Raw genomic sequence first — 16,975 nt, 5'->3', positions numbered from 1 at the left:
CAGAAACGTTTGGCAAACTGGAAAGTGAAGTTTCTTACGACGGCGGGGAGAAATGTTCTCATTAAGTATGTTGTTTATACCCTGCCGTGTCACTAGATGCAGACAGTACTACTACCCAAAGAAATCCTAAAGGAAATTGAAAAACATAGTAGGAACTTCCTTTGGAATCAGAAACAAGATGGAAGGAAACTGCACCTTATCGCATGGGACTAGATCAAGCAAGAGAAAGTGACAGGAGGACTAAGCATTAAAGATCTAAGATGCCAAAACATTGCTTTCATTATGAAGCTGTATTAAGGAATCATGTCTAAGCCAAATATGTTGTGGGTACAAGTCCTTAAAAGCAAATATGGTTGTGGAGATGGTATGTACCCAATGTTTGTAAAAGGCAAAATCAATCAGCAACCTGGCGTAGTATCGTCTCAGTCTTGGATCTCTTCCAAAGGTAGGGAGGGTAATCCAGAACAGAGCTACAACTTTTTTTTGGTTGAATCTTTGGACGCCTCTAAGTATACCCTTAATTCACCTGGTAAATAAGAATTTCCATCTGATTAACCCTTGTGCCAAAGTCAGCTTCCTTTGTCATGACAAACGGGACCTGGAATGTGGAGGAATAGGAGCGAGTCTTACTGAACCGGGTTACTTGCATAATTGCCCAAATCAAACCTCTGCAGGCATGGAGGAGGACAATTTTTGCCAGCAGAATTCGTCAGACGGGAACTTTAATGTTAAAAATGCTTACAAAATGGTATGCCTTGGAACAAAATATGGAAGCTACCTGTTCCAGAGAAAGTCAAGCTCTTTCTTTGGCAAGTCATCCATGAGAGACTCCCAACAAATTCACCCAGAGCTAAGAGAGGCCTTATACACAATGAAGAGTGCCCTTTCGAGTGCCAGAGAGAGGAAACTATCCTACATATTCTCTGTGACTATGAGATAGCTAGACATGTGTGGATACACTTTATTACTCCTAACAATCATTTCAATTTTTTTTTAATCTCATTTGCAGGTTTGGTTGAAAGAGAATCTCACCAGAAACCTTTACAGTACTAACCCTACAAAATGGCCATGGCCAAAGTTTTTAGCATAATATGCTAGAACCTTTGGAAAAATAGGTGTCGTGGAGTCATGGAGGGTGTTAGAGCTCAACCAAATGAAATCATTCACACCTATAAGTTTTAGTTGATGGAGACAACTTATCAGGGAAAACTTCAACATCAAATCTTTAAATTGCATGAGAACCTAGAGAATGGCTGGAACCCACCACTAATTAATTACCTTCGCCTAGATGTAGATGGTTCAATTAACAGTAGTGGTCAGGCTTCATGTGGACGTTTGATTCGAGATGCCAGAGAAGAATGGGTCTTGGGCTTTCAAAGGAGGTTGGGAAGCCAACCATTGACTGTAGCAGAGTTACTAGCAATTCTGACAGGTCTCCAGATTTGTGAACAACACATGTTAGATAATATCCAGCTTTACACAGACTCATTGGAAGCTATCCAATTAATCATGCTAGATGGTGGACACAATCATCCCATGTTGACAGAGATCCTTGACGTACGGAGGATGCTGTACTCGAATGGAACGTGGAAGTTAAATATGCACCAAAAGAAATCCTTCGGTGTGCTGATCTATTAGCTAGAGATGCTTATTATCAAGAGGAGGATATGCTTCTTTTGTAGGACACTCGCCAAGGATGCTATCAGCACCTGATGGCGGATAAAGCAAGGATCGCAATGTCGGAGCCTCTCTGATGATCTCCTTATTGTAACACAGGTTTCATTCTAGCCCTTTAATTCCAAAAAAAAAAAGAAGAATCATCCATGGGCCTTTAAGTGACTACTCATTCTCTAACTTTGAATTCAAACCTAATTTTGGGTTGAAGAATATGTCAAGAGGCCCACATTATTTCCATGGGCCATATGAAATTGGAAGCCCAAAAGTAAGACTAATATACTTCAGGGCAAAATAATTAAAGGGCCGCGTTCTTTTTAGAATGTTAGTTTAGCCGTCCTTTTTTTTTGCCAGAAGTTTAACCTTTTATCTTAATTTTTAGGTGATTTTGTGCTGTAACAATTAAATAGAGTACGACCTCCAATTTTAAATATAAAAACTAGTTAACTAATTTGAGCATATTAAAAAAATGAGTTCAGTTATATTAAGAAAATGAGTTAAGTCAGTTATTTATAATAAATAAATGTTGTCTATCATAAAATATTATTATTAATCGAGTGTATTAATTAGAACTACTATTATTATAAAGACTATCTTAAAAAAATATATAAATACGAGAGATAAAATAAATTAAGATTTTATATTTAGGACTAAAATAAAAATCAAACAAAATATTATACTAAGAACAGGAGGTAGCACATAAAGTTACCTGGTAGAAGTAACATTTTTTTTCCGCTTAAGCGAAAGTAATTTTTCGAGGGAACGCCAACCACCTCAATAATTACAAAATTACAATGGATAATGTTTAGCTTATGCTCTTTTAATTAGAGCCAGTAATATGGGTTGAACCCGCAGGTTCAATCCACCAACCTACTAAAAAGTGACGGGCTTGGTTGATAAAAACAGACTCGTTTTAAAACGGATCTTTTAAGCCTGTAACCGCCAAGACCAAATCCGCGACAAACTAACCCGCAGGGTTAGCGGGCAGGCCCGTTTTATTTATTATTTATTATTTAAAAAAAATTTCCCTCCCTCAAATATAATTATGTTTATTTTTTGGTCTTTTAGCTCATTCTTATTATTTAAAATTACCATAATGTAGTATATCTCTTACTTTGTATTATGAATTTTACTTATGACAAAGTTAGTTGAGCAAAAAGAAGGTGATTCTACTTATGAAGCTTAACCAAATAATTTTACATCTTCATATCATTCTTTGAATTATATCAACATTGAATGGTAGCTCATGGTTGAGCATTTGTAATATTGTGTTTGTATTATTATTAATTTAGATTTGTTAGGTTTTAATTTGGGATATATGTTTAATCATTTAGAATAATGTATCATGTATGCTTATAGTAGTATTTTGAAATGTTTGGAACTTTAGATTTCATATTTTATTTATGATAATTTATATATGCATATTTTATTTTAGATGTTTAAGAATTAAAATAAATTTTATTAAAAGAAAATAAAAGCACAAAATTTTTTTTTAAAAAAAAGTGGCAGGTTGGCGGTCCTAACCCCTCAAACCATCCTAGTGGGCTGGGTTGAAAAAATATCAGCCCGCCAAAAATTAGTCTTTTTAAAACCGACTTATCAGTTCTTGAGCCTACCATGGACCAACCCATAACTGGTGGATTGACCTATATTATATTACCGGTTCTACTTTTAATACCCAAAACCCAAAAGTAAAAAAAAAAGGCTTTTGGTAACGCAGAACACTGTTTTAACGAAACGAGATAAAATTAAAACTATTGCCCAACGGAACACCACAGCGTCCCCATGTTTTTACTTAAAAAAAAAGAAAAAAGAACCTGATTTTTTTTTTTTAATGATCAGCCCTCCGATTTTGACCAAGATGGGAAGAAAATTAGGGGAGAAATATAATATTAGGCGGAAAAATTCCTTAAAATAATTTTTTTGTTGTTGCTATTGTGAGAATTTTTCCTTCCTAATATTCCCTCCTTTTATTTCTCTCTCACTTTTCTCTCTATCCAAACGGCACTGCCTCTCCTATTTTTCTGATATGGGAAATTGTAACATACAAAAATATATATTCTTATGGTGTCATAAAATATTATACAAATTAAAAAGCTTATCATTAAAAAATAAAATATATTTATACAGAACTTTTGAGCGTTGATATTTTTAATCGCATAGATATGTTTATTACCAATTCTAGTTTTCTCAGTTAAATATATATATTTAAATTGAAAAATATGAAATGAATTAGTTAAGTCATCCTTATTCACATACCACTCCGGTCTATGTTATAACCCACTCCTAATCCATTCTCACATACCAAAAAATGTATTGATTTGATAAAAAATTTTAAATTTATTCTCATTAAAAAATTCTCTTTTTACATTTACAAATTATTCTCATTTTTTCTTCTCTTTCTCTTTTTTGAATGAAGATTAAACAAGAAAAAAATTGAAAATCATCATTATATACGACTTATGATAAAAATGAGAATTGCATATTCCAATCAATTTAGACACGTTTTTAACTATTTGTTTGACCTTGCATAATAGTATTTCCTCTAATCCTTGTGCCTCTCGTCACTTTTCATTTTTCAACGCCATTAATTAACCTTACCGAGTTTTGACAACCATGCATTCAAAACTCTAATATGAGCCACAAAAATTAAAAAGAAAATTAAGGAGAAGAAAGTGGCATCCAAATATCCACCATATGGAAGAAGCACCTTGTGGCTTGTGCTATGGTAATGAGTGGGGTCCTTTCATTTTGCTGATCAACAGTTCCACACCCACAACTTTGGACAATTATTATATAATTAAATATTATTAATCAATAAACAAACAACAACTGTCCCATTAAGATTAATTAGTTAATTAATTAATCATATACAGTGACACCCACCCAGTGTTTCTAACGAAGGTGCATCGAATAATATGCCCCTTTTCACGGCTCAAATACACTCTTCTTTTTTAATCACATTATTATATTCCATTAATTAACTCGTTTTGGGAATAATTTTATATATTTTCCATTATCATCATCGTGACCTTAGTGCAGACTTTTTTTGTTTTTTTTGGTAGACTTTGTCCGTCCAATTATCTAACTTGCCAGGTTTCAGCGTCCTTCAAGGTTTAAACTAATTAACTTTCCTAATCGGGAGTCCCCTGCCCACAGATTTTGGGGACAATCATAATCACCCCATCACTTGAACTCGATAATTAATTGATTGATTAATTAATTAATTAATTCTTTCTATTATCACCTCCTCACACTACTCCTATTCTATTTTATGTATGCTCCAGAGTTCTCTCTCTTCCCCTCTCTTTTTCTTTCATCCGATTCATGAGAAACTAGAGTTCAGAGTTTTTGGAGGACCAACCATCAATTTTCAGAATTTAACTTCTGTAAATAGATGTTAGAAGAATATTAAGTTATAAATCACGTTTTACCAGAATTTAACTTCTTCCCAGTCTTTTATTTGAATAAATCATTACTTGAATAACGGATTGATACATGGAAAAATAATGGTACGTAAAAAATACATTCTAGCTAGTTGTATATTAAAGCTCTTTATATATACTACCTCCAATCCTTAATATAAGATCTCGTTTGACTTTTATTTTGGTCCTAATTATAATACTCCACTCCATTTTGTTTCTTATATTTATGTATTTTTTCCAAGATACTCCTTCTAATTAATAATGATAGTTCTAGCCAATAAATTTGATTAGCAAGGATATTTTCAGAAAGACAACACCTATTTATTACAAATAACTAACTTAACTTATTTTCTTAATCTCTTTAAATTAGTCAACTAGTTTTTATAATTAGAATATATAGTTATTACTTTTTTTCTATAATAATGGCTCGCATTATAATTATAACCATAATCACAAAAAAGCTGTCTTTAAATTAAAAAAAAAAAACACGTCTCTGTTAGTGTTAGAAAAATGTACAATGGAAAAAAGACAATATTTTCAATATATTAACAAAATTCAGAGCGCATGATTCACGACTCGTCTTGATGGGGGAAAAAAATAAAAGAAAAGAAAAACAATATAATAAGAAAAATTCTTTCAAAGCGCTGCCCGCCTTTTATAATGTTAAAAAAGTATAATAAAAAAATGAAAATTAATAATCCGCCTAAGGGATAGTATATCTTAATTTTCAATCACGACAAAGAGCATCTTCCCAGAATAAATGGGAGACCATAATAGTATATTTATCTTTGTTTCCATTTCTTAGTGTCTTTTCACTGTAATTATCATCGGACTCTGGTGGCCGTCTATGTCTGACATTTGGCCTCGTGCGTACCGAGCAAAACAAACGGTCCTGATTCATGAAACCACATCAAAACAGTATCGAGACCGTCAGTATATAATAACAACTGCACATGCGAAGCACTCTATCATTTCCCCCTCTTCTTCACTTCCTCGGTTCAAACCCTATTAAGCCTCGTCCTCGCGTACGGCAGCTTCTAACAGAAAGATACACAAACCCTAGAGAGCTCTTCTCTCTCTCCGTTTCTTACCTTTTTTTTTTCCTTTTCATGGATTGAGACAACAAAAGCGGAATAAATCAAAGTCTGCGCTCATACGTACGAGTCACGCCGTTCTTCTCTGTGATTCGAGAACAAGATGATGCCTCGCACGTGCTCACAGTGTGGCACCACCGGCCACAACTCCCGAACATGCTCCGACGGCAGCAACGGCGCCTGCGAGAATAGTATCTTACTGTTCGGGGTGCGAGTCACGCAAGGGAACTGTTTCAAGAAGAGCGCTAGCATGACGGATCTACAACAGTACGAGCAGTCGCTGCCTCAGGATTCCAACGCCGACGCCGGTTACGCCTCCGATGATGTCGTTCACGCTTCCGGTCGTAGCCGCGAGCGAAAGAGAGGTCCGTAATGTAATCTTATTGCGTGTTTATATTAGCAGTATGAGGTAAGTATATGTGAGCTTTGTTTGGTTCTGGGGATTGAGTATTCGATGGTCCGATTGTGTGATACTGTATAGGCGTGCCATGGACGGAAGAGGAGCATAGGCTATTCCTGGTGGGGCTTCAACAGGTGGGGAAAGGTGATTGGAGAGGGATTTCTAGAAACTTCGTGAAAACTCGTACACCAACTCAGGTAGCCAGTCATGCTCAGAAGTACTTCCTCCGTCGCCATAACCAGAACCGGAGACGCCGGAGATCTAGTCTGTTTGATATCACCACCGATACGGTATTTAATTATTCGTTTTCATTCTATGCCTTGTTGGTTACCAATATATTTTCATTCATCAGAAGTAATTGATTTGTTCCAGGTGATGGAATCCTCAGCGACAGCAGAAGAAGGGAGAGTCCACCAAGAATCAGTACCGCCGAAATATCCCCATTACGGTGGCATTGGCGGTTCTGCTTTTCAGATGACGCTGTCCCCGCCGATGAAACCTATGGGAGCTAAGCTGATAAGGCCTACGCCGATCCTGCCAGTTGCTCCGTCGCCGAAAATGGCAAATTTAAACTTGAGGGAGGAAGGTCACGTGGCCGACACTCTGCCGGCGAGCAAGGAGAAGCCGTCGTTGGCTTTCGAGGTGATGTCAGGAAAGCTGAGCGGTGCCGGCGACAGCAATAGCATGATCAGTGTTGCTTGAAGGTGCGATATAGAAGGTTACTTGCAGAGTAATATTTGTCGCAGACTGTACAGAGCGAGAGAGAAGGTGGGGGGTTGTCATATTCAGTGATGAAGGATTCTTTGTGGGGTTTTAATATTATATATATATATTTATATAAATTGTGGGGTTTGCTTTTTAGGAGATGTGGGTGAGGTGATGAATGACGATAATGGTAGGGTATCAGATACTCTTTGGATGTGATTGGCCTGTTTATTCACCCAGTTGTGAATTTTTAATTTGGGTACCACACGAACCACACCACGTTACACACATTGTGTCCGTATATATAGGATTTAAATTAGTATATTTTCTCTACGTATACATAATATGGATTTTTCTCCCTCATTTCTTTTGATGAAGAGAGATTAGATTAAAAAGAATGACGCATACGCATGTCTGATCTCTTTTAAATTAAAGCAATTATCAGTATAAATTGAACAAATTTTAGATTGGCCTACTTGCTCTCTTTTTTTGGGAGCAAAATATATCCCAAATCCAAATTTATGTGAGAAAACCTTTTTTTTTTTTTTTTGGTTCTTTGATTTGCTTCTAGCTTTCTCTTTGAGACTTATTCTATCGGGTATGAGAAGATCTGGGGTCATTATTATTTCTCTATTCTGATGACCTCTTCGATTAATTTCTATCTTTGTTGGGTTGTTTTCGCTCATTGCTATTCTCATTGAAGGGAGAGACGACCAATGAATTTTAAATGTTAATCAGCTAACCTTCCCAGTCAACTCTGACTCCTACGGGAGGAAACGCAACATGTGAATTAACTGCGAAGAAGGAGTGGACAGAGTGTGGTAGCTTGCTACTTGTACACTAACCACCTCATGAGTCATGGAGATCAAATAGAGATGGTTAGATTATTAAATTTGTTTGAAAATAAAAAATTTAATTTGGTAATAAGGTTTGTGCCCTTTCGATTGACTCCCTCGCTGTTGATATTTTCATCATCTGTGTCTCAATATGACAGATATATTAACTTTTAGATCACGATTTAATGGCATTGAAATAAATGCCTTTATTCATTTTTAAAAAAGATAAATTGTAATTTCCCTTTAACACCATAAAAGTATACTATGATCTAATTTCTAATATCCCCCACTTACCCTTAATTGAGAGAGCTCAATTGAGAAATTCAAATCTGAATAATTAGTCAAAGCCAACCAAAAAAAATCCGAATATCATTAGTCTCTACCTTCTCCTCCGCTTCAGCAGTTTCTGGTGGCTTGACTTCCACTATATTATTATTATTTATCAATACTCCCTCTTACTCGTATTACCAGTGTTGACCACTGACCTGCTCCAAGAATCCCTAAAACACACGACTTTGGACTTGAAAGAATTATTTTATTGAATCACAACTGATAAAGAATACACACTTGGGCTAACAACGGACCCAATATTTATATACAATGCGCAGCTCTATAACCCTAAACTAAAGGGCTCACAAGAATGGGCCACTGATGGGCTTACAGAAACGAAATACAACAAGCACCCAACAATTACAAATAAATTCATTCAAATATTTCCAACACTCCCCCTCAAGTTAGGGGCTTGAAAATATCTATAGCTCCTAACTTGCTCAACAGGTTTTGTCAGCAGATCTGCTTCTTGGCTGTGGCTTCTAACATGCTCCAGATCAATCAGCTTGGACTCCCATTTCTCTCTAATGAAATGACAATCTATTTCTATATGTTTTGTGCGTTCATGAAAGACTGGGTTGGCTGCAATATGAATTGCAGCCTTGCTGTCACAATAAACTTTCACAGGTTCCTTGTGTCTATTCCCAAATCTTTCAATAAGCTAACAGCCCATACCACCTCAGAAGTTGCCATGCTTAAAGCTCTATATTCTGCCTCTGCGGACGACTTTGAGACAGTATGTTGCTTCTTAGTTTTCCACATCACAAGAGATCCTCCCAGCTTTAACAAATATCCAGATACAGATCTCCTTGTCATAGCACAAGACGCCCAGTCTGAATCGCAATAGCATTCCAAAACTGGTTTCCCTTCTGAGCTAATGAAGAATCCCAAACCAGGTGTGGCTTTCAAATACCGCAAGACATTTCTAGCTGCTGCCATATGAGCTTTGGTTGGCATCTGCATGAACTGGCTCAAGGTCTGCACAGAATAAGAGATATCAGGCCGGGTCATTGTCAAATATATCAACTTACCTATCAACCTTCTGTATTTTGCTGGTTCTTTCAATAGGTCTTCTGCACGGTTCCTCTTCTCATCATAAGCGAGTAACTTCAAATTTTGAACCATTGGAACCCCTATTGGCTTGCAACCTGTCATGCCAGTTTCGAACAATAGATCCAAAACATATTTTCTTTGTGACAAAACAATTCCTTTCTTAGCCTTAGCTACTTCAATCCCAAGAAAATATTTCATTAGTCCTAGGTCCTTAATTTTAAAATGATTGCGCAAGAATTCTTTAGTTTCAGCAATTCCAGACTCAGTGCTTCCTGTGATCAGCAAATCATCAACATATACCAAAATAAAAACAACCCCTTGCTCAAAATGTTTAATAAAAAGAGAATAATAAGCTTTACTTTGTGTAAATCCTCCTCTCTGCAGTGCTTCAGACAATTTTTGATTCCATTGTCTTGAAGCCTGCTTCAAACCATAAAGGGATTTATTCAATTTGCAAACCATTTGCTCCCCCTGTCTCTCAAAACCTTGAGGTATTTTCATATAAACTTCCTCATCTAAATCACCTTGTAAAAATGCATTATGAACATCCATTTGATAAAGATTCCATTTGTTAACAGCAGCTAATTTTAAGACTACTCTAACTGTAAACATTTTCACAACAGGAGAAAAAGTCTCATGATAATCAATACCCTCCTTTTGATTAAAGCCCTTGGCTACTAATCTAGCCTTATACTTTTCTATACTACCATCTGCATTATATTTAATTTTATAAACCCATTTGCAACCAATAGCCTTCTTACCCTTAGGTAAAGGTACTATGGTCCAGGTTTTGTTACTTTCTAAAGCTTTCATTTCAGTTTCCATGGCTTTTACCCAGTTTTCACTTTGAACAACCTCTTCATAACAGGATGGTTCATAATTAGAGTCAATAGAAGTCAGAAAACACATATGATCAACTGACATGTGTGCATAGGAAAGATAATCATCAATAGGATATTTACAATTAGGCTTCAAAGAATAATCAGAGTCAAATTGCAACAAGGAACATACATAATCATTTGCCCAAATAGGGGGTCTTCTAGTACGAACAGGTCTTTGACTCTCAACACTGGTTTGGTTTCTACGGTTATCACATTCATCATCTCCTCCATTGTTTGTCCTGTTATACGTAGGATTTTCACCATTATTATTAGCTGATTCTGGTTCTGCAATGGTTCCAGAAGTTTGATTTCCAGAATTTTCTGATTCAAACCAAAACATTGATCTCACACCATCTCTTAATGTATCTTGAAAGTTGTTTCTAACATCCCTGAAGGGAAACTTATCTTCTATAAAGTGTACATGTCTGCTGACAAAAATGGTACTTTGCTTTAGATCTAGGAGCAAAAATCGCTTTTGATTATCTGGGTACCCTAGGAAAAGACTAGGGATTGATCTAGACTGTAGTTTATCACTGACCTTTAAATCAGTGGCATAAGCAAGTGACCCAAAAATCTTCAAATTACTTAGGTCTGGTTTGACTCCATAAATCCTTTCGTAAGGTGTTTGGTAGTCTATAACCTTTGAGGGAATCCTATTCACCAAATATGTCGCCATTTTAACACACTCCCCCCAATACTTAATGGGTATTCCTGACTGTAAGATAAGACTTCTAGTGATCTGCATAATGGTTCTATGTTTTCTTTCTACTACCCCATTTTGCTCTGGTGTATAGGGACATGATGTCTGATGAATTATGCCTCTCTGTTGAAAATAAACTTTCAATTGATTATTAGTAAACTCAGTTCCATTATCACTTCTAATCCTTTTTACATTCACAGAGAACTGTGTTGAAACATAAGCAATGAAGTTCTTGATATGAATTTCAGTCTCATTCTTATGTCTCATCAAAAAAATCCAAGTTCCTCTAGAAAAGTCATCTACTAAAGTCAAGAAAAACTGAAAACCTTGATGCGTGGGGTTCCTATAGGGTCCCCAAACATTCGCATGAATCAAATCAAAGCTTTTCTGAGATTTAATGACACTAGAATTGAAAGGGAACTTAGTCTGCTTGGACTGAATGCAAATATCACAAGAATTTGAAGTTTTATTCAAAACAGAATTTTCAGTACAAATTTGATCAATGTGTCTTATTACAGATATGGGGGCATGTCCTAGTCTTTTATGCCATAATTCGACATCACATTCCTTTCTAAAAGGTCTCTGATTCTGAACAGTATTTGCCAAAACAGGGGTATCTGTCACTTTTAGCACATAAAGCCCTTTATACTCTTTACCAATCATCTTCATCCTCCCATCCTGAAGGCCCTGCAGTACACAGAGATCAGGAAAGAAGGCTTCCATGCAATTGTGTTCCTTTGTAAATCTAGATATGGATATCAGGTTAAACTCAAGACGCGGTGCATACAGAACATCATGCATAATAACATTTTCAGCAATAGTAACAGAACCAACATGAGTGACAGGTAATCTATCTCCATTCGGTATTTTAATTGTCTTAATCGGTCCATTATACTGCTTATAATCATCAAACAAGTCTAATTTACTAGCCATGTGAGTAGTTGCCCCAGAATCTAAAATCTAGTGTGTGTAAGTTTTAAAATTTGGTATAGGATTGATCAAACTTGTACCCGTTAAAGCGTGTACCGTAGGCTCCACATCTTTCTTCAACATCTCCAAGATTCTTTCGTATTGCTCCTTAGTGAAGGTCGGAGCTACTGTTGTGACAGCGTGGCCTTGAGGGTCAGGGTCTTTGACAGAATCAGCTCCCCCTTGCTGAAATTCCCTCTGCTGTCTCCCTTTATTTCCTCTGAAATTGGCTGGATACCCGACAATCTAGAAACAATTCTCCCGAACGTGCCCCTTCTTATGGCAGTGAGAGCATTCGGGTGGAGTGTCTCCTCTGCCTCTTCCTCGACCACGTCCCCTTCCTCTTACGGCCATTGCCAATCCTTCAGTGGGGATGTGTCTGTCTGCATATGAGATGGACCGCTGAGTTTCATCCTGGACTATCATTGCGTATGCCTCATTCACAGACGGTAGAGGAGACATCAGTAAGATCTGGCTTCGTGCTTGATTGAAAGTCTCGTTGAGACCCATCAAGAACTGCAACAGCTTCTGTTCTTGAATGGCGTCGAAATATGCCTTCGCCGTCGCACACGAATAGGAAGGAATTGCCACGAGTGCTGCCTGTTCTTCCCAAAGTTCTTTCAACTTCGAAAAATAGATGGTAACCGGGTTCGTGCCTTGCCGAAGGGAGCTAATTTCCCTATGGAGAGCAAAGACGTGAGATCCACTCTTTTTGTCAAAACGTTCCTTCAGTTCGATCCAGACAGCGTGCGAGTCTTGGAAGTATATGATTCCGTTGGCTAACTCCTTCGAGATGGAATTAAGCAACCAGGAGAGAACAACCACGTTACACCTTTCCCACTGCGGTCTGAGACGCTCTTCTTGGTCGGCTTTCTTGCAAGTGCCGTCGATGAAGCACAGTTTATGTTTCCCGAGCAGCGCGATCGTCATCGCTCGGGACCAAACGGTGTAATTCTCAGTCCCGGTGAGAATATGGGGTATGATCGCCGTCCCCTGCGTGTCGGACGGATGCAAGAACAATGGATGTGAGAAAGGGATACCTTCGACTGTGCCTTTCTCATCTCCCATCGGATCGGTCGGATAGGGTTCCGGTGCGATGTGTCAATGTGTTGGGCCTGAATCGGCAGGGTCTCTTCGTAGCCCTAAACGATCGTGCTCCCTGGCTCTGATGCCATGTTGACCACTGACCTGCTCCAAGAATCCCTAAAACACACGACTTTGGACTTGAAAGAATTATTTTATTGAATCACAACTGATAAAGAATACACACTTGGGCTAACAACGGACCCAATATTTATATACAATGCGCAGCTCTATAACCCTAAACTAAAGGGCTCACAAGAATGGGCCACTGATGGGCTTACAGAAACGAAATACAACAAGCACCCAACAATTACAAATAAATTCATTCAAATATTTCCAACAACCAGTCACTTTTACTTATAAATTCATTCTTATCAAGAAAATTAATTAAAAATATTTTATTTTCTTGACTTCTCGACCAACATACCCTTGACTTATATTCGGTCTTAAACACGTTATTAGCGTATATTGGGAAGTTAATGAAGGTTAAAACAGTGAAATAAACTAATGTTTCATTGAAATTAAAAAATGACAAGTATTTCGAAGATTCATGGCAATTGTAAACTGACAATTATCTTAAAACCGAGTCAGTAATATTGTGCCGTTTTCCCCCTTCTTTGCCACTTGCCAGCAATCAGGGACGAGTCTATGGGCGGAAAGGGGGTCCCGTCGGCCCAACTTCAATGGCCCTTTGAAAGAAATTATAGATTTTGCGTCTTAAAAAATATAAAATGGATTTTGGCCCCACCACTCTTGCGTCTTGTTTGCAATTTGGTCCCCCATTCATTATCATATCCTAGATTCGTTACTGCCAGCAATGTTGTACCCTGTGTGTGTGTATTATTAAGATTTGGCATGCATGTGTATCGGTAATCAATTGTGGGTTCCCATCAATTATTTTTATAGTTGAAAAAATGTTTTTTTTAAAAATTAAATAAGTTAATTAAAAGGCTGAACAATAATAAGTAAGGCACCGAACGAGATAATCATCAAATGCCAGTATACGCAAATCCACTTCCATGGCTGCGCTCTGAGGAGCTCATCATGAACTCTTTATTCAGGGAGGAAAAAAATATTCATTTGGCCTACCTAATTGACTAATTTAAGTAGATTAAGAATGTTAATTAAATTAGTTAATTATAAGAAGTGTGACATATTTTTTTAAAACACTATAATCATTTTCTTTAATATCCTCATTTTTACTCCAACTTGATTATAGTTGAAGAAGTATTAATAGAGATAATTTAGAAAAAAATTAATAAATGAGAAATAGTTATTATATTTAAGATCAAAATCAACTCAATAATTATGTCATACATTAAGGACTGGAGAAGTATATCTTTTTAAATGATTTACATATTATACTAAAAAACTCTTCACTGAAGCACCCCCTTAAATGCACTGTTCGCCCATATTGAAATGTTAATGAGGCTAAAACAGTTAAAAAAATTAATGCTGGCTTAAAAATTTAAAATGACGAACCAACATTTTCGAAAATACAATAAAAAAAACCCTCTAAAATATCACTTATTTTGAAGCGAAAAGAGTGTTTAATGTATTATTAATAATAATATCAACACACATAAAAATGTAAAAAGTAGTGGGAGTACACACCATGTCTTAAGCAGTGAGTAATGTGATTTATTTTAAACTTCGCACAAAAAAGAAAACCACTACTCTAGTTGATAACAAATCATGCCATTATCGATGAATCTTGAATACTTTATTTAAAATTATATAAGGAAGGGTCGAGCTTGAAACTTCTATAGATACCTCACCTTATCTCACCATTAAGGCTATGTGGTTCAAGTAGTATAGTTGTGAGCATTTTTTCAAATGAAAGAGATCCAATTTTATATTAATTATACATTTATTTATACGTATGAGTTGGTCAGGCAAAAAAAATAAAATTATGCGTATGAGTTGGATATTTTTATTATCTTTTTACTGCAACAAAAATAATTAAGAACTTTCAAAGATGTCCAATTATGCGTGCCTTCGAAATAAACCAACTTGAGAAGCACTAAGAGGTATAGAAAAGAGATAGCTGAAACAAGAGAGAGCATTCTATCATTTCAGACACACACACACACATCAATACAAATAACATGTCCTATATAAACATATCCTACATGTATCAAAGGACTCATTCTTGTTAACTGATATTTAATGGAAAATAAAACTCATGAATAACAGTAGAAATTAAAGTTGAGTTATAAAAATAATAGAATAACAGGGAAATAGTAAGAGATACTTGATTAAAAACAAAATAGTAAAGAAGATATGGAAATCCACACAAAACTCTTAACATTCATAACCCAATTATATATAATCAATTTCTACTAGTAACTAGCTGTTGGTTGAGATGATAAACGATCTCATCCCAATAAGAAGAGCTTTAACCTTAACACTTTCAACCCGATAGAGATTAGTTTTAAGCTCAAAGTAACTTTGTAGATATTCTGGGTTATACCAAAAAAAAAAATCAACTTCCACTAGGATTATATACAATATATAACACAACTTCACTTAATCCAGGAGAAAGCTACGTACTAAACCACACTAGAAGAAGAAGATGACGATGAGATGATGATGATGATGATATATACCAGTAAATCTCTTTGCCAGCAGAACAAGGGCCAGAAGTGGCAGTTTTAGTTATCAACATGATTCCCACCGTTGATCTTTTCACGGACTTGGTTGATATAGTTGTCAGCATGAGCATCAACATCGTCATTAATTTCATGCCTCGTCAAGGTTTCACCAACCTGTCCTGGCTTCACCAGATAGGATCTCGGGTTTGTGACCATGACGCTGTCTACAGACTCTTGTGTTATTTTAATCTTCGACGCCGCCGACGATGGAGGCTTCCGGCGGGGCGTCTCGCTAGACGACTCTGCTAATCTTTCATGATCTCGTGGCTTTGGTGGATCATTACTATAATTTGGAGGGAAATTTTGGGCCCCAAATAAGCCGCGACATGATAGTCTGATGATGTTTGATACCAGCAACATCGACACTTCACAAACTGATGAGGACGATGAGGACGAGGAAGAAGATTTCGTTTTGTTTCCATTGTAGTCTTGGTTGGCCATGTCGTGGGAGAAAGATGATGAGGAAAATTATGGAGAAGCGGTGAGATGGGATGAGAATTTAAACAGGGCCATGGATAAGATACTTCCGTAAGAAAAGCAGGAAGAAAAGATAAGCTTTTCACAATGGCCGGAGACTCTGCTTTCGAGAATATTTAATACTACCTCCAACACGTCATTTATAATAAAATCTTGTTTATAGTTTATAAACGAGATCTTATAATTAAAGATATCAGTTTAAGAGTCTGGAGCCATCGGTGTAATTATAGTTTTATGCATCAAATTCATTTTGGATATATGGTGCTAGATGATTTGTATGTCATGCAAGGCACGGAAATTAATTATTGGATGGAATTAGGGAATGCATGAATTTTGGAATCTTGAAACAAACCTGATTCCCAATTTTAAGAGGCTACATATATCTTTCCTTGGTTTACGACAAATGGGTGTGTCTGAGAAAAAGATGGATATTTGTTTTTTTTTTTGATAGAAAGATCAAAATTATATTAATAAACGGAAAAAAAGATATACCAGCTAAGAAAAGGCATTTTGCTGAAAAAAATTAGCTTCATCGATTTATCCATAATCTTCAAGATCATTAGTTCGAGTCTCACTACAAATATAAGGATGTCTTGTAATCTTGCTCCCCTCAACCTTCTGTTGTCTTTTTTTTTTTTTTGGAAAAAAGGAGCATCTTTGTTGACAACAAGATTTTTATGTATTAAAGAAATCA

The 16,975-nt window shown here is 36.4% G+C and overlaps 1 protein-coding gene across 1 annotated transcript; it reads left to right on the top strand.

The window, feature by feature from the left end:
* Nucleotides 1-5,824: 5,824 nt before the first annotated feature.
* Nucleotides 5,825-7,661, top strand: LOC114713840 (transcription factor MYB1R1). Its single transcript, XM_028898514.1, has 3 exons — nucleotides 5,825-6,558; nucleotides 6,675-6,883; nucleotides 6,966-7,661. Exons 1-3 carry the CDS (start codon nucleotides 6,297-6,299, stop codon nucleotides 7,293-7,295), a joined length of 801 nt encoding a protein of 266 aa, XP_028754347.1. The 5' UTR covers nucleotides 5,825-6,296; the 3' UTR covers nucleotides 7,296-7,661.
* Nucleotides 7,662-16,975: the final 9,314 nt, after the last annotated feature.

The sequence above is a fragment of the Neltuma alba genome, unplaced genomic scaffold (genome assembly GCF_004799145.2).
Source record: "Neltuma alba isolate B1F8T4 unplaced genomic scaffold, ASM479914v2 tig00011475_pilon, whole genome shotgun sequence".
In the NCBI taxonomy this organism is placed as follows: domain Eukaryota; kingdom Viridiplantae; phylum Streptophyta; class Magnoliopsida; order Fabales; family Fabaceae; genus Neltuma; species Neltuma alba.
This window is presented reverse-complemented; position numbering and strand designations above follow the sequence as displayed.

Bases quoted from the DNA above. Each gene is read 5' to 3' on its own strand.
- LOC114713840 (XM_028898514.1), top strand. From the start codon at position 6,297: ATGATGCCTCGCACGTGCTCACAGTGTGGCACCACCGGCCACAACTCC. The intron at 6,559-6,674 runs GTCCGTAATGTA...GATACTGTATAG, and splicing joins TAGCCGCGAGCGAAAGAGAG to GCGTGCCATGGACGGAAGAG. The intron at 6,884-6,965 runs GTATTTAATTAT...GATTTGTTCCAG, and splicing joins TTGATATCACCACCGATACG to GTGATGGAATCCTCAGCGAC.